The sequence below is a fragment of the Solanum stenotomum genome, chromosome 2 (assembly GCF_019186545.1).
Source record: "Solanum stenotomum isolate F172 chromosome 2, ASM1918654v1, whole genome shotgun sequence".
In the NCBI taxonomy this organism is placed as follows: Eukaryota; Viridiplantae; Streptophyta; class Magnoliopsida; order Solanales; family Solanaceae; genus Solanum; species Solanum stenotomum.
In genome coordinates this window covers 73693918-73721860 of record NC_064283.1, presented here as the reverse complement: position 1 = coordinate 73721860, position 27943 = coordinate 73693918, and the positions used below count along the sequence as shown (strand labels likewise).

The 27943-nt window shown below is 33.1% G+C and overlaps 5 protein-coding genes across 8 annotated transcripts in view; 3 read left to right on the top strand and 2 right to left on the bottom strand.

The window, feature by feature from the left end:
- LOC125856419 (uncharacterized) overlaps positions 1-10968 on the top strand; it is a 175119-nt gene extending 164151 nt beyond the window's left edge. The window contains exon 19 of the mRNA XM_049535958.1: positions 10958-10968. The gene's annotated coding sequence lies outside the window, so the exon portion shown is untranslated. The remainder of the gene's footprint in view (positions 1-10957) is intronic.
- LOC125856424 (transcription factor bHLH49-like) lies at positions 2661-5455 on the top strand. Of its 2 annotated transcripts, XM_049535969.1 has the most exons (7): positions 2661-4027; positions 4093-4275; positions 4368-4433; positions 4548-4616; positions 4947-5018; positions 5120-5323; positions 5400-5455. In XM_049535969.1, the coding sequence occupies exons 1-7, from the start codon at positions 3266-3268 to the stop codon at positions 5424-5426; spliced, it is 1383 nt and encodes a 460-aa protein (XP_049391926.1). In that variant the 5' UTR covers positions 2661-3265; the 3' UTR covers positions 5427-5455. The 2 variants fall into 2 exon arrangements, with proteins under 2 accessions (XP_049391926.1, XP_049391927.1); XM_049535970.1 differs by lacking the exon at positions 4947-5018.
- LOC125856421 (DNA (cytosine-5)-methyltransferase DRM2-like) lies at positions 10773-15179 on the bottom strand. Of its 3 annotated transcripts, none has more exons than XM_049535963.1 (10): positions 15059-15179; positions 14000-14064; positions 13683-13829; positions 13483-13582; positions 13356-13399; positions 12855-13010; positions 12493-12619; positions 12246-12337; positions 11392-12111; positions 10773-11308 (listed from the first exon to the last, which is right to left on the bottom strand). In XM_049535963.1, exons 2-10 carry the CDS (start codon positions 14000-14002, stop codon positions 10871-10873), a joined length of 1827 nt encoding a protein of 608 aa, XP_049391920.1. In that variant the 5' UTR covers positions 14003-14064; positions 15059-15179; the 3' UTR covers positions 10773-10870. The 3 variants fall into 3 exon arrangements, with proteins under 3 accessions (XP_049391920.1, XP_049391921.1, XP_049391922.1); XM_049535964.1 differs by having other exon boundaries at positions 12855-13007; positions 15059-15168; XM_049535965.1 differs by lacking the exons at positions 13356-13399; positions 13483-13582 and having other exon boundaries at positions 12855-13007; positions 15059-15147.
- Positions 15180-17874: 2695 nt separating this feature from the next.
- LOC125856440 (uncharacterized) lies at positions 17875-21447 on the top strand. Its single transcript, XM_049535991.1, has 5 exons — positions 17875-18285; positions 19298-19355; positions 19496-19579; positions 20201-20342; positions 21065-21447. Exons 1-5 carry the CDS (start codon positions 17994-17996, stop codon positions 21341-21343), a joined length of 855 nt encoding a protein of 284 aa, XP_049391948.1. The 5' UTR covers positions 17875-17993; the 3' UTR covers positions 21344-21447.
- A 1678-nt stretch (positions 21448-23125) lies between these two features.
- On the bottom strand, positions 23126-27067 carry LOC125856418 (phosphatidylinositol 4-kinase gamma 7-like). Its single transcript, XM_049535955.1, has 2 exons — positions 26884-27067; positions 23126-25621 (listed from the first exon to the last, which is right to left on the bottom strand). Exon 2 carries the CDS (start codon positions 25319-25321, stop codon positions 23399-23401), a length of 1923 nt encoding a protein of 640 aa, XP_049391912.1. The 5' UTR covers positions 25322-25621; positions 26884-27067; the 3' UTR covers positions 23126-23398.
- Positions 27068-27943: the final 876 nt, after the last annotated feature.

The window sequence follows — 27943 nt, the reverse complement described above, 5'->3', positions numbered from 1 at the left end:
ATTTAGTGGACAGTGTTGTATCTGCTTAGTTGAAGTCTAAGTTATCTAGAGTTAGGTAGCTTAGTGGGCAATAGATTTATTGCTTAGTTGCTTTCTTTGTAGTAGAGTTGCTGCATTGAGAGGGAAGGGATTTAGAGTTGAATTCCTAAGTTGCAAGAGTTTGTAATTTGAATTGTTGCTCCGTTTGAGTGAAATGGAGTTTGGGTTGAAATCTTGTGAGTACAGGTCGTGGTTTTTACCGCTCTTGAGCAAGGGAGTTTTCACGTAAACTGCTGGTGTTGTTTACATTATTACATTTACTTATTATCGTTGTTCTTGCTGTGTCAAGGGACCTGGTCCATTGACTGATAGTGGAGGCATACATTCCAACATTAAGTCACACAATATAGTAAAGATGTTATATAAAGAATCAAACATATTTGAACGTCGTTGTTGAAAAGAGTAGTTTGTATTTTTGTTTTCTGTCTCAAGAAGGACAACAGTGTATTAAGCAATGAATATAATACACAATTAGTTGCCAACATATATATCGTTGTCGTTTTTATTTTGTACACCTTGATTCGAGCTATCAACTTTTAGTATAATATGAAGATGATAAGTAATAAAAAGACAATGAGCTATCATCAAGAGAATGTGACGGGTTGAAACATGTTTCTTACATCTTTAATTAAAGATTTCAAAATTTGAACTTTTAAAATGAAGAAACATTTGAGACAGAACAATTTCTTTTAAAATGAATCTTATATGATATAAATTTATATTAGTCGAGTCAATAAATTACATATAGCTTGCCAGATACCAAATAGCTTGGATGTGGCAACCAAGAAAAAGAGATGAGAAGCACTATGAATGTGCATCAAATTTGGCCAAAAACCACTATTGATTGATGTTGCGTCTGACCTGCACTTACTGTATGCCATTGTCAAGTCTATAATAAGGATTAGTGAGAGTATCACCATATCTTGTCTTGCTATGTATAGAAATTTTAGCTATAAGTACCTAATCTTCTACTAAGTTCCACCGTGAATTTGAGAAGGATAAATTGTACGTAAAACTTAGTTATATCTTGTAAAGGTAGAGATGTTTTGATTACAGAGGATCCATGGCTCGAGTAATATATAATAAGTCAAAGTAGGTATAAAAAGAGAAAACGACAGTAAAGAAAATACACTAATACGGAAATAGTAACAATAACAAAATAGTGCAATGATGGAAATATGACAAATACCAAATGGTGATAGAAACCAAAAGCAAAACACTACAAGAATAAAGTTAATACTACGACAGACACCACCAAGCCTAAACCCATGAGGAAGCAGGACGACAATTCACTATTGGCTAACCTTCTACTCTAATACGCACGCTCCATATCCTTCTATCTAAGATTATGCCTTGGGTAAGCTGAAGTTGAGCCATGTCATCTAATCACCTCTCCACTATACTTTTTCAACCTACCTCTGCTTCTCATTGTACCCACTATATGCAACCCTTTGCACCTACTCACTAGAGCATCTATACAACTCCTCTTCACCTGCTCAAGCCGTCTAGTCCTCGCATCCCTTATCTTGTCCATAGCGGAGGCCACTTTTACCTTTGCTAGCTCGGATATCCTTATTCTTGATCTTATTGCTAGCTTCTAGTATTTCCTCACATCTATCTCACTATCCTCATTTCCACAACTTACATCTTCTGAACATGAGAGTTGTTGAAAGACCAACACTCCGTCCCATACAACAAAGTTAATCTAACCACCACTATGTAGAACTTACATTTAACCAAATTATATACAGTAGAGACATATTTAGACCAAATTATTAACTGAATACATTTTTGTTCAATTTCACATAATATAAGGACATCTTTTACCCTTTTCTGTGTTTTTATTATTAGTTTCATACTAAATTATGTTTATTTTACGTTACTCTAAACAATAAGGTGAGGCAAATTCTTTAAAGATTTGAAAAAGCAATTTTAAGATTTCTTTTAATTTTGTAAAATGAATTATAAATCACAATAATTAACAATTTCAAATATATTAATACACATACATAGTATAAATTTAGATAAAAATAGTAATATATATGAACTAGTGCTTACACAAACTTCTATATATATATTAGGCCTGCATCTATATAAGCTAGGAAAGTTTCTTATCAAAACAAGATGCAAAGACCTAAAGTTGGTACATGTAGGTAGCCTGTAATAGCAACCCAAGTGGTCATAAAAGTAAGATAAAACAAGCTAATAAAAGTAGTTGTCAATTGACCAAACAAATCAAATTAAGATTATGTAACTAAAGCTCTTATCTCAAGACATAAAGAATAGGCAGAGCAATTATATCAATTGATAAAAATAGTGTCTGGCAAGAGTTGGCAATGTCAGTTGCCTGGCTCAAAAGAATCAACTTTAAAATGACCTTACAACATACTCCCATCTTTTTACTATAATTTTCCAAATGTTTTCAAGTTGAATTAATCAAGATTGCTATTTAAAAACATTTATATTGAAGTTCGACTATTGCATAGGTATCTATCGAAAAAACACTTTTTACCAAAGATTATTAAGGTCCAAGCTCTCCTTTTTCTCAAAAATAAATACTACTACTACCTATTTTCTTGTATTATTACTTCTTCTGAAGTCATTGATTGTGTTTTGCTAAGCAGAGTTATTTATATCTCTACTGTTTTCTTCTCTGTTTATAACAGTTTGGACATTAGCAAACTCATAAAGAAAATTGGTGTACAGAGTTCCAAAAGTAGCACATAATCTGAAATTTCTTTTTTTTTTTTTCCAATTTTAGTTATGTCTTTTTCTGTTTCAGAGCTAAGCTTAGATATGTGTGTCTGTTTCCCTTCTGACTAGGGCTTTAAAATGAACATTTATGATGCTGAAATTAAATGTTTTTCCTCTTTATTGAACTTGGAATGTGTTTTCTTGGATAATAATGTTGTTTGGTGTTGTGGGGTTTCTCTGTTATGATAATAGTTTCAATATATTTTCAGTTCTTGATTATTACTTATTTCTTCAATTTTCAATTTCCACTTTTTTCTTGCATGCTTTGGAGTTTTCTGTATTGTTTCTTATCTTGTTGAACTAGAAATTTTGAGAATATGATCTAAAGTTGCTTTAATATGATTGAATGAACATTGTCAAATACAGAACAATGTGTATCATGTGAAGTAGCTAAACTCTTGTATCTGTGGTGAAGGGGAGACTCTTTTTTTTTTTTTTTTTGAGTTTGGTGGATTTGCTAGACTTTGAAACAATGGATATTGTTAGCAAGGATGATGTTGATCCAGAAAATATGTTCTCAGATTGGCAATTAAGTGGCAGTAATCTGACAAATGCATCTAACCGAATTATCGATTCGTTCTGTGCTAGTGTTTGGGATAATCCTATTAGTTCATCAAACTTAGGCTTCTGTGGTACTAATATTCAAATGAATCCTGGTGCTGCAATTGGCTTGGACCCTCTGAGAGCTAGTGTTAATAGAATGGTTGCTATGGGCTGGACTCAACCAAATGTGATGTCGAAAGGAGGCACGTTTATACCCCCTACTACTGGTATGGTTCCTCATAGCTTAACTCAATTGTCAGCTGATTCAGGTTTTATTGAGAGAGCTACAAGATTTTCATGCTTCAGTGGAGGAATAGTTGGTGATATGATGAACCCTTTTGCTATCCTTAATTCTTCTGATACGTATCACAACGGACTGACCTTCGGAGAATCACAAGAGGTATTCGGTAGTAACGGATTACAGTCACCTTCTACTGCAATCAGTCAAAAGCAACACATGAGAAATGCAGTTGAAAGTTCTGATCAGGATGTTTCTTTACCTCTTGAATATGAACACACAGATAGAAGCCCTCTAAAGAATGAGAAAAATGTCAAGTCTCAGGATGAAGCAAAGGAATGTGTTGGCATCTCTGAAAATGAGTCTGAATGTAGTGGACATCAAGAAGAAGTGGAGGATGGGAATTCTTCTGCTAGGTGCCTTGGCTCAAGGAAAAGGAAAAGAAGTGATCAGGTATACATTTTTTATATTGTTCTTTGCTAGTTCTTGTATATTAAAGTTTCTTATCATTTTGTCAGGATACAGAATTTGATCAAATGAATGGAGCACAACAACAACCAGCTGAACTGACAAAAGAGCAAAACTTGAATACCATTGCCTGCAGGCCTGGTGGAAAAAATGAGGATCCACCTAAAGAAGACTACATACATATCCGAGCTCGAAGAGGCCAGGCAACAAATAGCCATAGTCTTGCAGAAAGAGTAAGACTTCAAGAATAGAAACTTAAACAAGTTGTAGTGAAGATATCATGTTGTACTTCTTTCAGATATGTCTTACTTTTATTTTAATGCAGCTAAGGAGGGAGAAGATCAGCGAACGGATGAAATTTCTTCAGGATCTTGTACCTGGTTGCAACAAGGTTACTTTTGTTATACTTTTTTTTAAGTAAACAGTTTTTTTTTTCTAAAACATCCATTATAACAATAAGTATCTGTTTTTAATGTATCCTGAGCGATAGCCGGTGATTTCGCAGGTCACTGGGAAAGCAGTAATGCTGGATGAAATCATTAATTATGTACAATCTCTTCAAAGACAAGTTGAGGTATGCTCTTTACTCCTAATAACTTATTCCTTTTCTTTTTTTACTCCATTTTTGTGTTGGTTCAGATGATGAATTACTAGTATCTGATTAGTTTTATTGGGATAATTGGTAAAGTTGCTGTCATGTGACCAGGACTTCACGGGTTTGAGCTGTAGAAACAGCCTCTTGTAGAAATGCAGGGTAAGGCTGTGTAATAGACCCTTTCCCGAACTCGTGCATAGCCGAATCTAAGTGTACTAAGGCTACATTTTTGTTTCTTGCAAAATCATGTGCATCAAAGAGGTTTACAGTATATATGTTTGAGAATGACTGGACTTCTTGTTCTCTCAGTTCCTCTCAATGAAGCTTGCGACTATAAACCCGCGGTTGGATTTTAATATTGATGCGCTCCTTGCGAAAGATGTAAGAACCAATGCACTTTTCTGGGAGTTAACATGAAGCAGAACATGGTGCATAGTTTCTAGTTTCTAAAGAACAATAACATTCTTGAATTCTTCTTGCAGATTTTGCTTTCACGAGCGGATCCTTCATCCTCACTTGCTTTTGCTCCTGATCTTACAATGCCGTATCAGTCCTCACATCAACTGCAACCAGGCCTGCTTCAGTCAGGTCTTCCTGGTTCGGGAAACTCCAACGATGCATTTCTTAAATCTATCTATCCCTATTTAGCTGTTACGAGTGGTGGCTACAAAGAGTCTTCATCACAGGTAGCTCTGCATTCTGAATATTATTCATTTCATGTAGTGAACTGTGAATGTTTGTTGACTTACAATTTGTGTTCAGTTACCTAATATATGGGATGATCGATGAACTACATAATGTTGTCGCGATGGGACCCCTCCATATTCGTGAAGGTTCTTTGCCATCAGGCCAGATGAAAGAAGAACCTTGAACTTGTTGTAGATATCATCTGCTTGACACTTTCTGTTTGTTGGGAAGACGTCACAAGGCGCTTCATATGAAGAAGAGGGTGTTTATGGTGCGCGTGACCTCCTTCTATTCGCGAGTGCTATGTAATTTGGCTACCAAAGAAGTAACAACTTGTACCACGAGACACAAGTTCATGTACAATATCAAACGAGGGTTCGAGGAAAGTATGCATTATCCAGATATATATGCAAAGCAAAATAGGTATTGCAGTTTGGTCTCAAGTCTTGAATCACTCATGTACTTGTTACTTCTGTCTCATCTTATGTGATGTACTTTAATTGAACACGACATGTAATGAAAATAACTTTTACGTCTACTATATCTAAAAGCTATGTTGCTCTGACTCTTCAAAAATGTCGATGGGTGCATGTCGAATCCTCCAAAAACAGTGTATATTTTGGAAGGATCTGACATGTGTGCAACAATATTTTTAGAGAGTTAGAGTAACTCAGTCTAAAAGAGTTTGAATCAACATAAAGGACAAGATTTTAAAATAACACAGACTTTATTATATGAAAAGACAGTTCGACTTACAAAGCATCTCACATCAATAGAATTTATGAAAGGGTCACACCTTAAGAAGCTGTGATACAGATAGCTTATTTGTATTCAAACATTAGTAGTTACTTCCACGACTCGACTCATGGGATTGAATTGATGAGAAAATAGAATCATGGATCGCGAACAGTGATTCGATTGACGATGAAGAAAGAGAATTATTGGTTCAATTCTCCACCTTAACGATAGAAAATAGGATTGATCAAATTCTATTGAATCTGACTCGTAGTGATTAATTATCAAATAATGACTCTAATTATCAATTGATTGACAACCGGAAACAATTTACTTATGATACTTAGTTGACATTCATATAAAGTATCAAAAAGTTACAAATGAAATATATATAGTAAAGAGAACACTAAGATAAATGCATTGCAAAAGTAGTTAAACTATAGATCTTTAATTGGTACTTCTCATTGCACTAAAAATCACTAATTTCCAACGAAATTTCGTCAAAATTTGATAGGTCGATAATATAACCCTTATCGACAAGTCAAATTCTGACAAAATGTATATTGAAAATTTGCGATTTTCTAGTAAAGTTGTCTAGTTGTGCCTTGGTGGGTGATGCCTAGGTGATTTATAATCTGCTGTAAATGCAACATATTCAGCATTATCTTTTCCTCCAGACTGTGAGAGTGGACGTCTGCTCAGAATTTGTTCTCCACCAGTATTTGCCTATGAAAATTCCAATAGTAAAAATTAAAAGAGATTAAGTTCTACGCATTGATGGACGCAAGAAAATATTTACACAATCAAGTCATTTATCATATGTTGACAANTTTATAATCTGCTGTAAATGCAACATATTCAGCATTATCTTTTCCTCCAGACTGTGAGAGTGGACGTCTGCTCAGAATTTGTTCTCCACCAGTATTTGCCTATAAAAATTCCAATAGTAATAATTAAAAGAGATTAAGTTCTACACATTGATGGACGCAAGAAAATATTTACACAATCAAGTCATTTATCATATGCTGACAAGTAAATTTCACGATAAGCATTAATTTATAATCATATAAAAATGTAACAAGTTTGCAACACAGGTTAAAATTCATTGATCATGTAAAAGATTTTTTATACCGTCAATGTATATATAATAAAAATGTTACTAGTGTATTAAATCATAATTAAGTATGTAATTTAATCTAAAAATAAGTAGTAGATGATATGTGTTGGTTAGGTCACTTATAAGGTATATAATTGTATGCAAAGAAATTCTATGGCATTATTAATTATTAATCATTTTTTTATTTGGTAAAACATGATAACATATTAATAGAGCTTAATATGCATCATTACAAGAGAGTAGCAGAGCAGTATACCCACTAGTAGAGTTTGGGGGAGGATTATTACCATAATACAATATTACATTTATTCGAGTCGGGAGGTACTCATTTAAGCCTAACAAAAAGAATTTCTATTTATAATGCTTCTATCTTTCCGGAAACAAACAATGATGAAACTAACACCTCCTACCATATGTTAATATATATATATATATATATATATATATGTTACTATATGAAAAGGAACCAACCGAAATGAATGTTTTTTAATTACAAACGTACCAAGGCCTCTCTCTTTAGTACTGAATTGCGTCTTTTGGTTGCAATTTTGCCACCTATAAATTTCAAATAAAAATATAGGATATTAACACCACAAAAGAATCACTATTTTCCTACTAAATTTCTCATTGGAAAATGTCCAGTTCCACGCATATTCAGATTGAATCGGTGAGACAAGAAAAAATAGTAATATTTTCATATGGAAAAATTAGAAAGTTTCTCACTATTTCAATGAGAATCTGTTTTTCACCATGAACTTTTCTACTGAGCTAATTCGATGGAAAATGAGTGAAAAAACCATATATTATCGCACATATTTCCTACTGATTTGCGATGAAAAAAAAGATCTTTATTTCTAGTAGTATAAGTCATCGACCCATAGAATATTAGTTAATTAATGATACATACCTTGGTAAGAACTTGTGCTTGGCAGAATTTGAGCAATTAGGATTAGGATTAGTAGTAAGCTTAAAATCCTACTAGGTACCGACATATTGTTGTTAACTAACTTAATTTTTTGGAAGGGGTATGTTTGTTTTTTGAAGCATTTAAAGACAAGAGAATGAATGAATATAAAGTGATCTTTATAATATGAAGGATATACAAGTCAAAAACATATGTTACAAATACCAATAACTTTCCACGTTTGAACAAATCCCAAGTCAAAGCACAAGACTAGTAGTCCAAATTTTTACCTTCAAATTTACGTTAACAAATGAAGTGTGTACATTTACAAAAGGGGACCAAGTTTATTTGCATGAATTCCAATGATAAAGGCTTTTCTTTTTTTTTTTTGTGAAAAGTTGTGATGATCCATGTGTCAGTGCAAGTTATGAGTACTAGGATCTCGAAATTATTGAAAAATATTTTGAAAAATTCTCTTAAAATTCATCAACAATAATATAATAGCATCCTCGTAACAGCAAAATCAGAAATTTCATCAAAAATATTTAAAATCTATTACATGTATATGAAAATAATTTTTAACTTATATAATTTATGTAATTTTGTATACATAGTATAATTTTTCAGCGAAGTACCTATGGCTACACACCACTTTAATTAGCACCGACTATATATGCATGGTCATCTCATTTTCTTTTTCATTTAGAGTGTGTTAATTGGTAAGAATTAGGAAAATACTTTTCATCATAAAAATATTCTTTTTGGAGAATACTTTTCTATAAAGTATAGTGATTCTTTTGTATAAGTATTTTTTGGGTTTTATATATAATTAGAAAATTTTATTTTAGAAATATTTGTAGATTAAAAATATTGTTTTAAGGAAAATTTGTATATAATCTACGTAAATATTATAGAAGGTGGAAATATTAAAAATATTATTTTAGAAATATTTGTATCTTCTTTGCCCTCCAACCATATAATCTACGTAAATATTATACATGGGGGCTATGATGGGGTAGGGATAGGATATTGTTGGAGGGCAGAGAAGATACCGTCATTTTCCTCATTTTGAAGAAACTTATTTTCCTACATACCAAACACATCCTTAAGCATATTATATTATATTCCACTAAGTTCAATTAATTCACATTCATATCGAAAAATTGCACTATACATGTAAATTATTCAAATAAGATTCATAAATAGTCACTTTTCAACTCCTAAAATAGTGAGAATAGAGCATCACATGTGTAATTTTACATTTACGATAATGACTATTTTTGAAAGACAGAATCGAACGGAGATGTATTGAAGTTGGAAGTGAATGAGGGTGGTGTGGAACCGTTATAAATGGGGAGTTGAAAGTGTTGGGGAATGAGAAATGTTGTACTATGTACGTGTAAAGAAAGTTATAAGTGTTTCGTGCTTGTCTGCCGCCATGCACTCAACGAGAACAACTTTTCTCTTTTCTCTTTGCCAATGTCTTGATTGAATCTACTTCACTTTTGTCATGTGTTTATCTTATTCTTAAAAAGGAATTTTGTTTCTCATTCTTCTTTGCTAATCTACAAAATTACATGAGCTAGAGACAAAAATTCATCATCTTGTTATTTTAGTAACGCACCGTTAACGCTCAGGGTATTTGAGAAACGAAAGGTGGACAGAGGATAATTTTGTATCGATCTAAATAGTTAAAAGATATTTTAGGCCTTTATTATTATCTTTTTTTCATGGGTTAAAGTTGAAACGTTGACCGAAGGTTAAGTTTATACGAGTTTGAGTATACCCTTCTTCTACTTTTGAATCTAAAAATATCCTTAACATTTGTTTTTGGACACAAACAAAGCATACCCTTGAAACTATGTCTTTCCCTGAGGCGGACCCACATGATTTGGTGGGGTGCACGTGCATCCATCGACTTCGATAAAAAAAATACGTATATCTAATATGATATGATTAACAGTGCACCCATGAAAATACCCTTGCTAGAGAAACCATCCGCTAGATCAAGATTTGAATTCAACTACTGCTCGATTTCACTGTTTTAATTTTAAGTGCACCCAAGCGAATTAAAAGTTTTGCGGGCTTAGGCAATCCAAACACATTGACATCCCTAGTCATTGGGCTACATGTTAGATTGAAATGGGCTAAATAACAGCCATAACGCCACTCACATAATCCTTGCTATAAAAAAAATTGTTTCCTTACTGTTTGTTTAAGTACCTAACAAAATTTTCTTTATGCTGTCTACAAATAAGAGATCAAACAAAAATAATGTCTTTCAAAAATATTGTAACAAGAATTCACATCGATAATTTCAAGCCCAAATCTACTGAGTCATAAACTAGCCCAAACTTACATGGATTGGACGTATTATAACTTCACGGACTAATTTCATCACCTCTAATTCGAGTAATTTAGAGGAATGACATTCAAAATAGTAAGATGGTTTTCAACATTTTACCCCATGAACAGAACTTCAAATTCAATAAGTTTCGCTCCATGGACAACACTTTTGGCGTTTGCTCATGAGCTCAACGCGAATCACAAGTTCAAGACTACCCATTTTCAACGTCATTTACAATGAGAAGTTCAACAGTTCATTTTTCCACGAACGTTTAGCACGAACATACTAGTTATATTAGGATGTCACTAAGAGAGTTAACCTGTGCCCCTTTACTATTACCACGGGGCATCGAAAAATATGTACAAACCAAAATCAAATCAAAGACAACATTTTACTTGTTGCCTTCCAAGTCCATCCCCTTCAGAAACTCAAACATATTTTCGTCACACTCTACGATTAGACATTATGGATTTGACCAAGTCCACTATCCGAACATAGTCATAAAATAGAGAAGAATCTTTACCTTCGAGTCCATCTCGACTCACTCTGTTACTTCCAGTAAGGTTGTTGCACGGGCTTCCTCCAATTACTAAATCGAATCCTCCAAATGAATCGATCATTTGCTCCAAGTCGTCTCCGTTCAGCTGCTGTATATCATTGAAATCTATAAGACTCCCCTTTTGATTTGTTTGCTCCCACCAGCTTCTCAGAATATTCCTGTTGACTTCAGATATCTCTACGGCAACCACATTGTTCAATGGAATACCGAGACGATATAGAGCAACTTCAGCACCACCAATTCCAGAAAATAGTGATAAAACATTGATACCATTTGGATACAAGTCTTTCAACACCGATAAATGGTATGCCACTGTGTCGACCTAATAAAAATATTTCGATCTAAGTACCATGTTAAAAATTATTATAACAATAAACTTTAAGAAGGTTAAGGCTTATGGCTAACCTGGAACGCGTTACCAAGCGACTTGTATCTTTCGGTCCTACTTATACCGCCTCCACGAGTATGATTCCGTGGAAATCCCATTAGCATTTCAAATTCATCAGTCTCCAAAGGAGAAACTTTGTTTCTACCAACCCACAGCAAATTCCACTTCCGACATTCGTCTAGAACATACTTTTGCACCATCAACGGTGGCTCATCATCGAAGTTCTCCATCGCTTTCATAGCTTTCCTGATTCTATCAGCTAACCTTGCACTCCCAATAGATGTTTGCAAACAATTTAACTTTGTTCGTGTATCCCAAGATGGCCACCATTTCTTCGTTAGAGGAAACGCCTCATGAATGGTACGTGGAGGAAGTGGAAGTAAAGGAAATCTATCTTCAATTGGTAGATTATGAATATATCCCCTTTTCCTTGCGGTAGCGCAAAAATATTTCGAGTCAACAAACTCGGGCTCAATATCGTAAAGGAATCTTGACATGGTGTCCCACACACCCTTTGGAGCTAGAGCAACATTTTCATAATAGAAAAAAGGGGGGCCAATAGCTTGCTCTGGCAGAGTTCTTTGCACAATAGCTGGTAAGGATTCCGTAGGAACCCCGAATCCAATCATAGGTCTGGGCAAATGAATTGGCTCTTCATCTGTAATCACCCTTTGCTTTTTCCTTACGCGAAGTTCATTATACATCTTCCTCTTGTATCCACCACTATTTAGTTTTGGCTGTCCCAGTGAAAGGATGCATCAATTCAACGAGAAATGATATTTGCTAATATGTAGTTACAAATACGAACAAAGTAAAACAGATTGTTACATCACACGAGTCCATTTCAAAATACTGCAAGAGGAAAACAGACCTTTTCATCTTCGGGCAGATAGACGTCTTCTTCTCTTGCCATTTGAGCAGCACACATGAAATCTATCAACTCCGAAAACGATGCTTCTGGACCTAGAAAGTTGTGAAGAAGACATTTAATAATCTGGAAATGAAATCAAAAATAGGTATCGCGATTCCAAAAAGATATTTAGGTATATTGCAGAGTTAATAAGCAGATTTTGTCCTAGATACAACAGAGGACAAAACATATAAAAAATTATACGAACCACATCTCTCCATCGCTATGGAAGCCTCCTCCGTGGGGTATCCCATATTTGCTAGGAATAATAATGAATTCTCGTTTTCAGACAAAGAACTGTTGTCGTCATTCAAGTAACTCTGTTTAGCAGAATTCTATCACACATAGTACACAGAAAATGACAGAAAATGTTAGAAAACTCATAACAGGATTCAGGACCAGCAAACATCCCTAATGGTAAAAGAAGTATTAATTAGTTGATGAACAGATGCGCGGAATAAAATGACTAGATGTATATTTTTGAAAAAAAGACAAACCAGATTGACTATTTCTACGCCACGACTAGACAGTGAAAAGTACAATGGAGAATAATGATTGAGGATAACATACCATACAATTGTCCGAGTTCGAGGACCAACTATCATCTTCATAAACATCATCCAAAGAGTTCTCATTGTATTGAGAAGAGCTATCATCAGAACTAATGCTGGGTTCCATCTGTGCGCTCGTACTAGGCTGTTCTTCAGGAGAATCTTCAAGTGCCTGCTACATCCAAAGACAAACAAAAAGTACAATTCGTGGTACTAAAGTTTATGCAAATAAAGATGATAATTTTTCTATTTTTGTTTCCTCTTCTATTCTACTGAAAAATGAAACGATAGAAGAAAGTCATCATTACAATGAAGACAGATAAAAATTCAGCATATTCTAACACAATTGGCATCATACATTGCACAGTCACCACCTAGGGAAACGTTCAAATGACAGAATATCGTCATCAGTTAATAGCCGTCCATTTAAACCGCTGACTGATCTAAGACAGCCTTATGCAAGTGGCAGAACGTATAGGCAGCAACAAGAAGAGAACAATATTAGGCAGATATTACACACCTTGAATGTCAAAAGAGCATCTAGCACCAAACCTTCATTTTCTCCTGTGTCTCAAGTCCAACAACATCAATACGACAATTGAAAAATCAATTTTTTAGTTGTATAAAGACACTGACAATTGAAATACCATTTTGCTCTATCGCTTTTGCAATAGATTCTTCAGGAAATCCCATCACAATAAATTGTTGAATGAACTTGGATTGACAGGGTACTGATGATGAGCTTGCCTTCACGTACGAGAAGACCAAAAGAGGCCATAAATTGAGACGCAATGTTCCTCGACAACAAATATCACTAGGTATCGAATACAAGGATTAAAGCATATACCTCCCCATGACCACTAACAGTATGATGTCCAACATTTCTTAAATTTGTGCACGAGGAAAATGTTGCATCCGGTATTTCTTGTATTTCTAATTCATCTTCAGTATCCCAGTCAATGTTGTCATTGTCTTCTCCAGAAAAGTTGTTATCCTGAACGCGATTGAAAAAAAAAAATTCAAACAAAGAACAAATGTCGTTCCGCCATTTACCAAAATATGAATAAACAAGGACCATAGACTTTCATTTCTGATCTATATGACCAGAATGAAATTAAAAAAACTGCAGTGTCTTAAAGAATCAAGAAGCGAGATAGAACTTACCATTTTTAAAGGTAATTCCTCAAAAAGAACTCCGAACTCTTCAGCGACAAGAATAAATCATCACCCTACATAGCACCAGAAGGTACGTAAACGTGAGCTACTGACATTAAAGTTCCACAGAGCAAGAAAATCAAATCTCACACAAAAAACTCGAAATCATTTTTCTTCATGTCTTGATATAAAAGCAGGATTGAGGAAGACATAACACTTATACACTACATCAAAAATGATCTCTAACAGCAATTAATTGACAACATTAGTTTAATTGCTGCTAAATATGTATTTTTAGCGGCATGTAACACTCTTTGTAAATGTCCCTAAAGCTTATAACGACATTGAATCTAACGGCAATTAACTAATGCCGGTAAAAACTTTATTAGCACTCTTTGTTAATGTATACTTATTACCACTAAAAGTTAGTTGTTTTTATTGTAGTAATACTGGATACATTTTCTAATAAATTAAACATTAACACAAAATCAAATTATTAGCTCACCACAAAATGGCTTCCACAAACATTTGAAGAAAATGAAAGAATCTAGTCCAAAACATGCAGATTATAACCTATACACAATTTTAGTGTTACTAATAGTGGGACTCTTCACTTTAAGGCGTTGCAAAAAGTCCTTGAGGTTGTGTGTTCTAGTCCTACTAGCCTCACAACTATATTTTTACTACAACCATTGACACCCCTTAATGACGATCCAGCTGATCATGACAACATGGTTAGTGTAGGTGTGGGATTCATACGGGATACAGGGCAGAGCTACAACAAACTAATAAAACTCTCAAAATCCGTAGGACTACATTATACATGTTCTCAAAACCCATAGGATTATACACTATACATGTAACCAAGTTATAAACCTCTATTTACAGAGTTCTAAACCTGTTATAGTAAAAAATAACTAGCCAAATATTGAAAAATTGTAAGAAGAACTAAATCATCACAAAATTTTCCATTGCACATCATTTAGAAACTAATTAATTAACACAAACTATATAACAAAACAGATGCATGCTAATATTTATAAAAAAAAAAATCAAGCAAACACTTACCAAAATTTAGTTGTCGAGATATACTTAACTACCTAATAGACGAATTATATTGTTATTACATGCATTTTTTTCAGAGTAGAAGTGTAGAAAGTGATGAAAAAATCAGTTTTTTTCACAAAGCAAAAGAAGAAACAGAGGATAACCAAACATGTAAGGACAGAGTAGTCATTTGAAAGCACCACCTGTTTTAATGCAGGCACACGTGTCTCCTTATTAGCAAATGAACTTTTTTTTAGTAAATGACACATGGCTCGATTTGGTTCGATTTTTATTTTTTTATCTTATCTTCTATGCATGAATAACAACGTACTTCCACGTAGTTCAATATATAAATTTTATTTTTATCTTAAATAAAAGTAAAAAGATATTTTTAATATATTTTTTATTTAGGTTATTTAAGAAAAAATAGGTTTACACTTAATTAAATATTTATTAAATTTATATCTTTTATCGCCTATATTATGTGAGATTCCACCTTAATCTCATTTGGGTTAGTATTGTGCCTATGATCGTGTTATATTATCTTTAAGGTATAACCAGTGGCGTAGGCACATGTATGCCAGGGTGTCCAAAAACAATACCGCATATACAAGTAAAATTATATACGAAGTGATTAAATAACATATTTTGGACATCCTTGGCATAATAGGTTATTATAGCCTAGTGATTTAAGATATCTTGAATGTATGTTTCGACATCTTTAATGAGTCAGTGTTCACGTGTTCAAATCTCACATGGAACAATATCTTCCCCTTTTTAAAAAGAACTTTTGTTATTTAATTTTTGGACCCTCTTCCTGAAATTCCTTGCTCCGCCACTGGGTATAACCGTAAGCGTATTATTTAATTGTTGTACTCTGAATCTTTTAGATATTCATTGATAATTTGACATTATATTATTACTATTAAATTATGCAATTTAATCATCTAAAACAAAATAATCAATAAACTAATACAAAAATAAAATCACTTTAAATAGCGAAATAATTAAATATGATAATTTTGAGACATAGAAATTATGATAAAATATGAAGATCAATGACACGAGAAGATGTAAAATTCAATTATATATTTTTAAAAGAAATCTTAAGTGATTATCCTCTCCCCCCACCCCCACACGGTGTTTTTAAATAGTAAATATAGAATACTACGACTTGTTATTTGAGTTACTCTCAATTTTCTTATTTCTACATATTGAAAAGGCAATTAAAATTCATTCATTTATTAAGGAATTACAAAGGATAACAATGTTAACTAGAGTAATTTGACATTTACTTTATTTAAAATTATTAAGCGAACCCTAAGAATTGAGCATTGAGCATGTTTAGGACATATAATATATCATCATCTGTGCAGCCAAAAGAGATTTTCATAGTATTTGTGGTCTAAATAATGGTATTAGGTCTAAAACCCCACTTGCACTGAGGTGAACACTTGAACTAATGTTTTATTGGTTTACATTTTCTTCAAAGTATTTGTTGTGATTGAATGATACATTACATATAGAAAAAGCATTATTCATTGTCATAATTTGTAATGTGGGAAATTAAGAAAAGCATATAGGTTGTTGGGACTTAATTTTTGATGAAATAAGTAACATGCATGAAGCAAACATGGAAATATTATTTGTAAAACAAATTTAGTAGTATAAGTTCTTGATTTGACAGGACACTGTACATACATTTTAATTAGCACTAAAACACAAAAAGAAATATATATATATATATATATATAGGTTTATATTGACAATTTCTGAACAGTGACTACTAAACTATAAACAATTAAAAATGACTAATCCATTTTTCTAATTAAATTGTCACTCTCACTCTAACAAAAATAGTTTTTTGTGGCAATAAAAGTTGTTAAAACTTGAAAGATAAAGAATAATGCCATAACTTATAATTATTAGTTCTATGTATGTCAATTATAAAATTTTCACTTAATAAAAAGTGTTAAAATCTTTACCGGCATTAATTAACTGTTAGCCTAATGTCGCTATAGGCTTTAGGAACATTTACAAAGAGTGTTAATTGCTACAAAAAATACATATAACGACAATTAAACTATTGCAATTAATTAATTGCCGCTAAAAATAATTTTTTTTTAATAATTGATCTCGGTGATAATTCAATTCAATTTGTATTATATTATGTTAAATAATTTCTATGGTTTATTACTTAATTTTGTCAAACATTCTTAATGCAGAACACTTATAAGATTAAAATAATTGAGTTTATGGTATAATAAATTCAATCGACTAGGAATCTTTATTTCTGAAAAGACTAATTCCTACACATGGAATTAAAAACTCAGTCAAGTTTTCAATAATATTTTAAAGATCCAACGAACCACTTCTTCAATTTATTTTTTTAATTTTTATTTTAAAAGGTGAATTTGTGATTTAGACCCCGAAACATTGACAAATTCAAGTTTTGGTCCTTATAATTAACTGGTTAAACACATTTAACCTTCAATTTATTCAAATATGAGGATAATATAATTCTAAAAATGTCACATCCCGTGTGTAAATGGACCAAAAATACTTACTCTGATCCCTCCATCCTAAAATACTTATCATTTGTCGATTTGACTAATATTCAAAGCTAAATTGAAATAGATTAATTTACTATTTTAAAATTAAAATCTTAAATATTCGAAAACTACATGAAAAATAATAAAATCAGAAGAACCAAAAATAAGAATTCATCAATAATTGAGGATCGAAATTGCAATTTTCCTTTCTTAAAACATTTTCTCAAAAGGAGTAGCTTGAGATAGAAGTATATAAGAAGGTACTCCATAATGAAATTCACATAGAATTAATCAAACTTTTCCCCATCACATAAAAGTCAAAATATATTAGTATATATCAACCACATTACATGTACAAAATTTAATTGAAAGACTAGCTTATTTCCTTTATTTCTTCTTGAAAGATGTCTAAGCCAAATGCAAGAAGATATGCATTAGAGAAATACAATAGAGAGAAAGAGCCAATAATTAGCAATAATTATGGGAATAACTTGTTTTATTTATCCAAACATTTGAAGAAAGTTTACCCAATAGAGCTTCACAAAACTTGTTCACACACATTTATAAATGATTTTTCTTCTCCATTGGATCATAAAAAAAGAGAAATTCTAGACAACAATATTGTTGTTCCACAAGTTATTCCATGTCCTAATGAGAAAGAGCTTATGAGGTGTAGCTGGATAACTAATAGCACAGGTAAATTTCATCTAGCATTACTCTTTTTCTCATTTCACTACAAGAAAATATGAAATTTATCGGAAATTCCTAGTTAATTTGTCACTAAAAGGCTTCTAGCTAACTGAATTTTCTTATAATCCATCGCTAATATGTAGCTAATTAAGGAGATTATTAGCATGAAATTTTTGTTGTTTAGTTATGAAATTTTATCGATTGTTAATTCCTTATTTTTTGATAGTGTTTTTTTCCCTTTGATTTGAAACTATATATATATATTCTTTGTTTGAATCTACTTGTTTGGGATTGAATCATATTATTTTTTTCACATAATTTATGATACAAGCTTTGCAATATGACTAATCCAGATTTGTGTAGAGAAATTCTGCTTTAGAAGGTAATTAAATCACTTCCTATCAAAAGTGATTATATTCCTAGAGCTCGAACACAAGATATATCATTAAGGTCGAAGAATATTTATCACCAGTATACAAAAATAACCTTGACTAACTGAATTTAAATACACCCCTGATCTTGCAACATGCGTGAAACACACCCCTAAATTCTCGTCAAGTTTAGGGTGTTTTCAATTACACTTCTCTTGGCTTTTTATTAATTAAGAGTTTCATGTTCCTACCAGAGTTTGAGACCACTTGCTATGTTATGTGGCAGATCAGCGTGTATCTAAGTTTAGTTAGTCAAGTAGAGTGGTTTTTTAAGGCTGTCAATAGTTCGGGGACGAAACTAATAATTCACGTCAAGTTCAGAAATGTTTTCAATACATCTCGATTTAATCTATTATAACTAGTTAACATTAAAAAGAAAATGTTAGTATATATACATATTACATATATTCTTTTTTCATAACTTAGTAGTGTGTCTTATATGCCTTGATAGTACATTATATTCTTGAATGACAAAAAAAAATTGGGCATGAAAGTACAACTTAATTGGATTATTGATCCTCTTAAGTACCAAAGTAAATTTTGGAAACTAAAGACTCATTGTGTTTGCTATGTATTTATATAAACAGATAAGGTTTATGTGCAATTCCATGATGAATGCTGGGGTGTTCCAGTTTATGATGACCAGTAAGTAATCTAATATATAATTCATGAAAGAATATAAACAGTTTTCAAATATCATTTTTCACTTAAAAAAAAACGATTTTCTTCTTCACAATTTTCATGATCAAACGAGACCTAATTGGCCAAGTGTGCACACACTGCAGTCAATTGTTTGAGCTACTTTCTTTGGCTGGCTTGTTGATGGATTTCAACTGGACTGAAATTTTAAAGATAAGAGAACAAATAAGGTACATACTTCTAGTTTGTTAGTAGCTTGCTTTTATTTATTTATTTATTTATTTGTTTGTTATTATTATTACTATATATACAATGAACAAAGCACCAATTGAAATATATCTTGTCACATTAAAGATGGGAGTTCAAATTCTAGATTGTGCATTTCAGAGAGAAGGAGTCTTGGCGTAACTGGTATTGCTTCCATGTAATCAGGAGATAACATGATCAAATCATGAAAATAACCTTTTGCAGAAATGGAGGATAAAATTATGTACAATAGACCAATGATCTAGTGGGCCATAGAAATGTATCCTATCACATTAAAGTCAAGATTCCAATTTTTAATGGTGCATTTCAGAGAAGAGGAACCGTGGATTAACTAGTACAGTTGTTCCCACGTGACCAAGAGGTCACGAGTCCAAACCGTGGAAACAACCTCTTACATAAATGCAAGAGAAGATTATGTACAATAAATCCTTATAATTCGATCCTTCTCTGGACCCCATATACAACAGAAACTTTAGTGCACCAAACTACACTTATTTATTCATATAGATATATACAATGTCCACGTACAAATTATATATTGTTAAATAATCCTTATGATATCATGTGATAATTATATTATGCAGAGAAGCCTTTGTTGGATTCAATGCAAAGCAAGTGGCTGATATGGGAGAGAAGGAGATTAATGAATTGGTCTCCAATGTGTCCCTCATGTTGGCTGAAAATAGAGTTAGATCAATAGTTGGCAATGCCAAATGCATAGTCAAGGTAAGTCTTTACTATATCATTATTAATTTATTATGCATTCATGAATTTTATCTACTCTACCTCCATCACAATAAATACATATATTTAATGTAATTCCACAAGCGAGGCCTGAAGAGGAAAGAATGTACATAGATTTTATTCATATCTCATAGATATAGAGGGATTATTTTCCGATAGATTATCGGCTTAAAATAAAACATTACCAAAAAGTATGAAAAAAGGAAATATATAAATAGAAACGATAACAGCAACGAAATAATATAAAATAAAGATCAGTAATACATAACATATGAAGAAAAGCCAATATAAACTTTATCCGCTATAACAACATAATATCACAAAACTATTTTCGTCTTTTAAAGTTACAAAATTATATAAGTGTAGTTTTGTGATTTTATTGTTATATATAGTGGATAAAGGTAAGATATTTTAATATGACAAAAGTACTTTTGTTACTTTATATTATACTAATTTCAATTACTTTAAATGTATCAAAAAATATTTCTGACTTTAGTGTTATAGTGAACAAGTCAATGACCATATACAAAGGTAAATTAAGTACCATCTTTACCAAATCAAGTTGGTAAACTTATATTCTATATTAAATTTAATTTGACATGGTAGATAATCGTCCGATTTATTTTCAAGTTATTATGGACAATTATATATTTACATTGTCGGTGCATAAAAGTCAAATTGATTAGTTTATTATTAAAATGCAGATTGGGGAGGAATTTGGATCTTTGAGTTGCTACATGTGGAACCATATGAATTATAAAGCAATAATTAACAGATTTAGAAATGCAAGAAATGTACCATTAAGAAGTCCAAAAGCAGAAGCAATTAGCAAAGATTTAGTGAAGAGAGGATTAAGGCATGTTGGTCCAGTTGTTATTAATTCATTCATGCAAGCTGCTGGAATGACTATTGATCATTTGATTTATTGTTTTAGACATAAAGAATGTCTTAATCTTGCTGAAAGACCTTGGAGGCATGTTTAAAACATATAATTAAATTGTAATTCCCACAAAAAAATTACAATTTTCGCTTTGTTCTTCTTTTTGTAAGTGTATTTTTAATATATCAAGACATTTTTTTTGAAAAATTATGTGGTACATCGAATTTATACTTTATAGCAAAAATTACTATTCGTAGCTACATTTTGAATTTTATAGCAAATCCCTTTACCTAAAAAGATAGGGGCATTGAGCCTCCTATGCTACAACTCAACCCAAGGTATATATTCATTTATCCTCTATCTAGCTCCTATTCGGAGTCGGAGTCGGGGCGTATCTAGCGAGATTCTGCGAGTTTACGAATTCATCTCCTCCTCTTTAGATTATATATATTAGTACTATATTTTTTTATAAAAAAAATACTTAAATATAGATGGATGAAGTGGTTTTCTGGTGATGATATAAGTGTATGTCATAAAATATAACATGATATATTGAAATACACTAATCATTGACTTGAGTTAAACTTGAACATCTACTTAATCACTCTCTCTAGCTTAAGTTGCAAGGGATAAAACAAATGTGGGGTGACTGCCTATATAGAAAGGTTGTGTTTTTGATGCAGACTTGCACCAAATCTTATCTTATCTGCTTTATCTCTTTTTATCTGTTTAACATCAAAATCTGTCTTTTCAACTTAGATTAGCTGTACGCACCAAATCGACAACACTTGAACAAACTATACACTTATCATGAGTTAAAAGGATTTGGTAGTATCTTGTACGATATTATCATCTTTATAGTGTTTTTTAAACAAAAGTTCTATCAATTAAACTTCTACGAACAATAATAATGATATACTCAATGTAGTTCCATAAGTGAAATCTGGGGAGCTAAGATATAGTGTGTATACAGCAGCCAAGGTAAAGGTGGAGAGACAATTTTTAATTTAAGGATCTACAGCCCAAGTAACGCATATAAAAAATAACATAGAAAGGAAATATAATACTGAAAATAATGGAGAAAAAAACAAATATACGATAACCTAAACAAAAGGTAATATCGACTACAATAATATTTCACTAAAACAATCAAGTTTATTTTTGAAACCAACTTTCCGTATAATATTCTATTATATCAATAAAAAAAAAAGTCTGGTCAAATGAAGGGATTTGACTGCACTCCGATCCCTTATATTTCACTTTTGTTGATTTGAGTTTACATCTCAATATCAAATTAATTTAATTAGTAAGTACTACTTTATTATATGGATTCCACTTAATTTTTCTTCAATGATGTTAAGTATTAAACTTTATCAATCATTAAAGAGGCAACTAGTTTCTTATAGGGACCCAACCTGCACTTTTTTGTTGCCTTTACTATAATGGTGTTGCTTAGCGTGTCACAAGTGTTGTCTTCCTTTTCCACCTGAAAGAGAATACAAATATACAACCTGGACTTACATGACAATATGCCAAAAGACAACTCAATATATTTTATTTTTTTTATTACAAGAAAACCCACAGCCGCTACTCTTTAGGTGCACACAGGATAAAACCCTCGCTCCTATGCAATAAATAGCTCACAAACCACATAAAAGAGGTAACTTGCACTAGGCAAGCCCGGTGCGACGAGCTTGACCCAAAAGGCAAACCCCTTGCTTTCGCTAGCAAGGGGTTTCGAACTTGAGACCTCCAACATGAAAGTCCCAAGCCCAAACCACTGGGCTACCCCGAAGGGTAAGACACAACTCAATATATTGTTTGATGGAAACCACAGGTAAATCAAAAAGAAAATCCATGCCTAAAGCAAGTTGAGGCATAGAAATCACAATAAGGCATCCAATATGTACATAACTTTTGGTTTCTCGAATTACATTCTACAAATTATTTATCTAACAAAGAGTTAAAAAGGGGGGAAAGATTGAAGATGTCAACAAGAAAACAGAAAATCTACAACCAATTCTACTCAGCCCTTCAACTCGGCTGTCTCCAAAAATATTTACAGCATATTCTAACGTTCCTACTCCCGCACTCTATCACAACTTCGTTCAGCCTTATTTAGGCATAAGTCATACTTAATATAGTAATACCTCGATTCTCAAAACTGGCAAGAAGTTCCAAGCCTTTGCATCTGCCTCTGACCTAGGGTGATAGACTTGCGTTTGGCAAAAGCTGGGTAAAGAAGCTCTTCAAACTTCTCTAGAAACAAACCCCACTCGATGTCATTCATATCTGATACCTTCACAAAGGTGACACTTGCAGGAAGCTGCTCATTTGCACTGCGATGTCCAGAGGAAGAACTAGCCAGATAGCCGTTTTCTGGTTTTGTTCCTGAGATATTAGGATATTTCAGTTTCTTCTCACCTAAGCTGGTGTTCTTGAGAGACATTGAAAGTTTTGACACAGCAATGTTCTTTGCTGGGGCAGGAACATAATTAAAGCTCTTCTCGTCTTCTTCATCCCTTTCCACTTCCTCAATACTTTCATCTAGTTTAGAGAGTGGGAAGCAGCCATTTCCTCCAATTGGAAGATGAAATGGGTTTCTATTCGTGAAATCCTGAGAGATTAGTTTGGGACTAGACTCACATCCAGCATCTTCGCAATCTATGTCAAACTGAAACTCGTTATCCACTTCAGTCTTAGGAGAAAGAATCTCCCTCTCAGCAATCAGGCTTCTTGCCTCCAAACAAACAACTTCGAGCTCACTTGGTTTCTCCTCGCCACTGCGGAATTCCCTGGTCATCATCTCACCAATTTCCGCAAGACAGAGACCATAAGCGGCAGCTTCCTTGAGAAAAATGGTGGAAAGGACCAAGACACGGAGGCAAGCTTCACGAATCATAGGGAGTTCACTTCGTAGCATATCAGAGTCTTGAATAGGATCAAGTTTCTTTATGTACTCAAGTTCATCATCTGTGAACGGAATAGATGCCTGGGGCCAATGGATCCACTCAAAATATGGATCTTCCAAGCTCTCTGGAAGACAGAGCCCATGATCAATGGGGATGAGCTCTACTTGACCAAACCTTCCAATACCGTCAAGCTTCCTAACTAAAAGATTCCCTGCATGTCTATCTGTGTTAAAAATCCTAATGTCTAATATTCCAATGCGATGCACTGCAGCAACAGCAAAATTTGAGGTTCCATGGTCACTAGCATCAAAATCATGCGGAACAAACTGTTGAAAAGATGCAATCTTGCTCACAAGTTGCTTCTTGCTGTGAGGCTTGTCTCCATTTACATCATCATTGACATTAAAGACTGAGTGAGTGATTTTCACCAATGCAGTAGCTGGCACATTGGCAAAATGATCATTGTCAAGAAGATATGCAGCGACCTCCCTATACCCTGTTTCCCCAACTCTGACTGATCGTTTTAACCCTGGCTGCCCAAGAGCTTTGCCCACAAATCCTTTAGGATTGTTTGGAGCAAATGGTTCTTCATCTGTGGGCTTAACAATAGCAACACTCTCACCTCTGCTATTTCTGAAAACATACCCCCCTCCAAGTCCACCATGAACAGGAAGTGGATCTACTCCAGTCTTTATTGCCTTCACAATTTCCTGGATAAGTTGCTTTGTCTCAGCAAAGCGACCTACATTTCCCAGTATTTCAATGGGACCACTTTGATCTCTTGGTTGGATATGATCCTTCCCTGTGGGTAAAAGGCATGGAGTTGATGAACTTCGATGCATAAAGTTCCTTCTCAGCAGTAGAGGTGAATCATTGCGAACAGCACTAAGGTCATTATTCAACACCCTATCACCAAATGTCAAAGAACTTTCCTCAACTGGAAAGTTAAGTGCAAGCTGCAACCTTCTTTTCACAGTATGTGCATTGTCGCTGCGTTCTAACTCCATCCCCAGTACACAACCAGTCTCGGTTTGAACAAAAACACGTCTCCTCCCAGTCGATCTCCCTTCCATCCTACCTTTCCCATGGTACTCCCCGCCAAGTGGGCTCTTGAAGATTGCCACAGCCATCTGGGTCTGAACAGGACAATTATCCAGGTTACGAGACATAAAAGGTTGAGAAACACAGTTGGGCGTCACAATCAACAAAAGAGATGGCAGCAGAAGAGAGCTTTCCACGCACTCTCAGTTGAGCACCAAACTCGGAAGCGGATTGTTAGCACGTCAGGAAATGATTCAATCTGGAAACAATCATCAATGTACAAACAGGAACCAAAACCAACCCAGATGATGCCACAGGCAATAGCAAATATCACTATCACATCAACAATGGGACAATAAGAGATCAAGAATCTCAAGTGTTACATTAGAAGAGCCATCTTATGATGTGGATAAGACAGTGCAAAAGATCTGTAAAGAGATATAAAACAAAATCAGAATACAACATGGATTAATTCATGACATTAGTCAAGAAATGTTATAAGAGCACTACAAGGTTATTCATGTCATGGATGACCAAAACAACCAAATAGAAAATATAAAAAAGATGTAAGTGACATTCACTGTGACAGTAAGGAATTTATTTACATCAGCTCCCCCCGCCTCCCCAAGTTTGAGATTGAAACGCAGTTATGGTGGTGTATTTGACCAGTTGTACTTGGCTGGTTATCCATATTTTTCTAAGCTAACAACTCAAGCTTACTACAACTCTACCCAGTTGGACCAGTATAAAAGTTAAACCCAATACGAACAGATTCACTGATTTGCAGATGACACCAGTATGGTAGCACTAGGCTCCTGACCCTGTCACTGATTTTCTAATTCCTCAGCACTTAGGACATAGGAAACATAACTAACGCAAGGCTTTCAAATCTTGAAAAGCATCTATTATGTGCTAACATCAATGCTAAGCTATAAACCACTTGAAACTGAAACTCGCTAAAAACACGTACATAGAGAACTTAGTTAATTACACAGATGACACTATCTCCTATCAAAACACACTGCTTTATTGCTAAAACAGCGTGATTTTTGAGTCATTAGTTACACTCTTCCCTAAGATTACTAGTACTCAATCTCTCATTTCTAAAGATTTACGAAAAGATAGATTTTTGTACAAAGACTCGATCTTTTCTTCCTTTCAGGGATGACTGTGGTATTCAAACCACCTTGCATAAACCTCATATTTTTCCACCAGCTACCTGCTAACCTCCACCATCACAGCTACAAACACTTAAAACTAAACCTCATTTCAAACACATTAAATACACAAAATTCATAGAATCTAATTAATTTACTCAAATGACACTCTTTTAACACTCTGCTATTGCTTAAATAAAGTGTTATTCAAACAATTAAGAAACATTTCTTAGCATTCAACTGAAGCACTCTCACATTCATTCAATAACACCAAAAAAAATTACAAATCTTAAACAGGTAAACTCAAATCATGTAACAAAACCTTCAAATACAACCAATCTAATTAATTTCTCAAAAATATAATCATATATTACACTCTACTGTATTATTAATTCTCATTTTCATTCAATAAGTGAAAAAAAAATCTGATAAAATGCGAATAAAACTCAGATGAACCAGAACGAACATCGAAGGACCAATGAATCAGGAATAAAATCAACATAATGAAATGAAGCAACAAAACAAAACCTTACCGGAAAAACAGATCTGAGGATAATGCCTTTCTTCTAGCTCGCCGGCGATGGAAGATTCAGATAACTTTTCAACCGTATGATTCAGATATAAAGAAGATTCAACGGCTACGATTCACTCCAAAATCACCAAAAAACCCTTCTATTCCTTATTGCTGTTTGTAGCTTTCAGCTTCTTCTTCTTTATGGCTATATCTGCATGCGTATGTATAATGTATCTATATATTCATTTCTATATTTTTGTTAATTCCATTTTTACCCTTTAACTTAACTATGGTTTGTTCTCCACCAGTGGAGACACGTTTTGCGGGAATCATGGTTTGGTTAGTTAATAACTATGGTTTAAAAATTTGGAAGCATCTGGAATAATGGATTTACAGCCGTTAGATTATAAATGGACGGTAGGATGAATAGGAGATGGTGACGTGGAGGTATCTGATTAGAAAGTGACGTGGCATGGTCAGCGGGAATGTGTGAATTTCCGGAAATGACCCTTATGGGGACCACAGAGATATTTTTACCTTTTACTTAGAGTTAAAAATTGAATTTGATTAGATTAATTAAATTAAGTTGATATTATTATGTTAATATTATTTCAAAAGAGAATTGTATGAAGATTGACTAAGATACTGTCCAGATTCTTTTATTGAATATCAACTGAAAAAAAAATGTGTCTAAATTCTTTTTTCTAGAAAGTTAATGTATTTAGTAAGATAAATAATTTTTTATTTATGAGTGTCAGTAGAAAATTAGAATAGTATCTTAGAAGAGGCAACTTTGTTGTCAAGTAATTAATTAAATTTAATTTTGAATATTAGTGTGAAAGAAATTTCTTCATTGACTAAGATATTGTCTAGATTCTTTCACTGAATATCAATGTAAAGAAAATGTGTCTAAATTCTTTTTCTAGAAAGTTAATATGTGTAATATCATAAACAAGTTTTTATTTATGACTTATCTTACCAATAATTTGATATTATCTTAATATTGTTAAAAGAAAATGCACAATTTTTTTATTCATTGTAAGAAAAAATTCCTCACTTATAAACACTAATAATTTTAT

What these genes read in the sequence shown, in the direction of transcription:
- LOC125856421 (XM_049535963.1), bottom strand. An exon ending in ATCTGCCCGAAGATGAAAAG is followed by an intron (nt 12,112 to 12,245) that starts GTCTGTTTTCCT and finishes TCACTGGGACAG; the next exon opens with CCAAAACTAAATAGTGGTGG. An exon ending in CGCTTGGTAACGCGTTCCAG is followed by an intron (nt 11,309 to 11,391) that starts GTTAGCCATAAG and finishes TATTTTTATTAG; the next exon opens with GTCGACACAGTGGCATACCA.
- LOC125856418 (XM_049535955.1), bottom strand. Translation starts at nt 25,321, where the DNA reads ATGTCTCGTAACCTGGATAATTGTCCTGTTCAGACCCAGATGGCTGTG.
- LOC125856424 (XM_049535969.1), top strand. Translation starts at nt 3,266, where the DNA reads ATGGATATTGTTAGCAAGGATGATGTTGATCCAGAAAATATGTTCTCA. An exon ending in AAAGGAAAAGAAGTGATCAG is followed by an intron (nt 4,028 to 4,092) that starts GTATACATTTTT and finishes TCATTTTGTCAG; the next exon opens with GATACAGAATTTGATCAAAT. An exon ending in ACAAAGAGTCTTCATCACAG is followed by an intron (nt 5,324 to 5,399) that starts GTAGCTCTGCAT and finishes ATTTGTGTTCAG; the next exon opens with TTACCTAATATATGGGATGA.
- LOC125856440 (XM_049535991.1), top strand. Translation starts at nt 17,994, where the DNA reads ATGTCTAAGCCAAATGCAAGAAGATATGCATTAGAGAAATACAATAGA. An exon ending in CTGGATAACTAATAGCACAG is followed by an intron (nt 18,286 to 19,297) that starts GTAAATTTCATC and finishes TTATATAAACAG; the next exon opens with ATAAGGTTTATGTGCAATTC. An exon ending in GTTCCAGTTTATGATGACCA is followed by an intron (nt 19,356 to 19,495) that starts GTAAGTAATCTA and finishes CACACACTGCAG; the next exon opens with TCAATTGTTTGAGCTACTTT.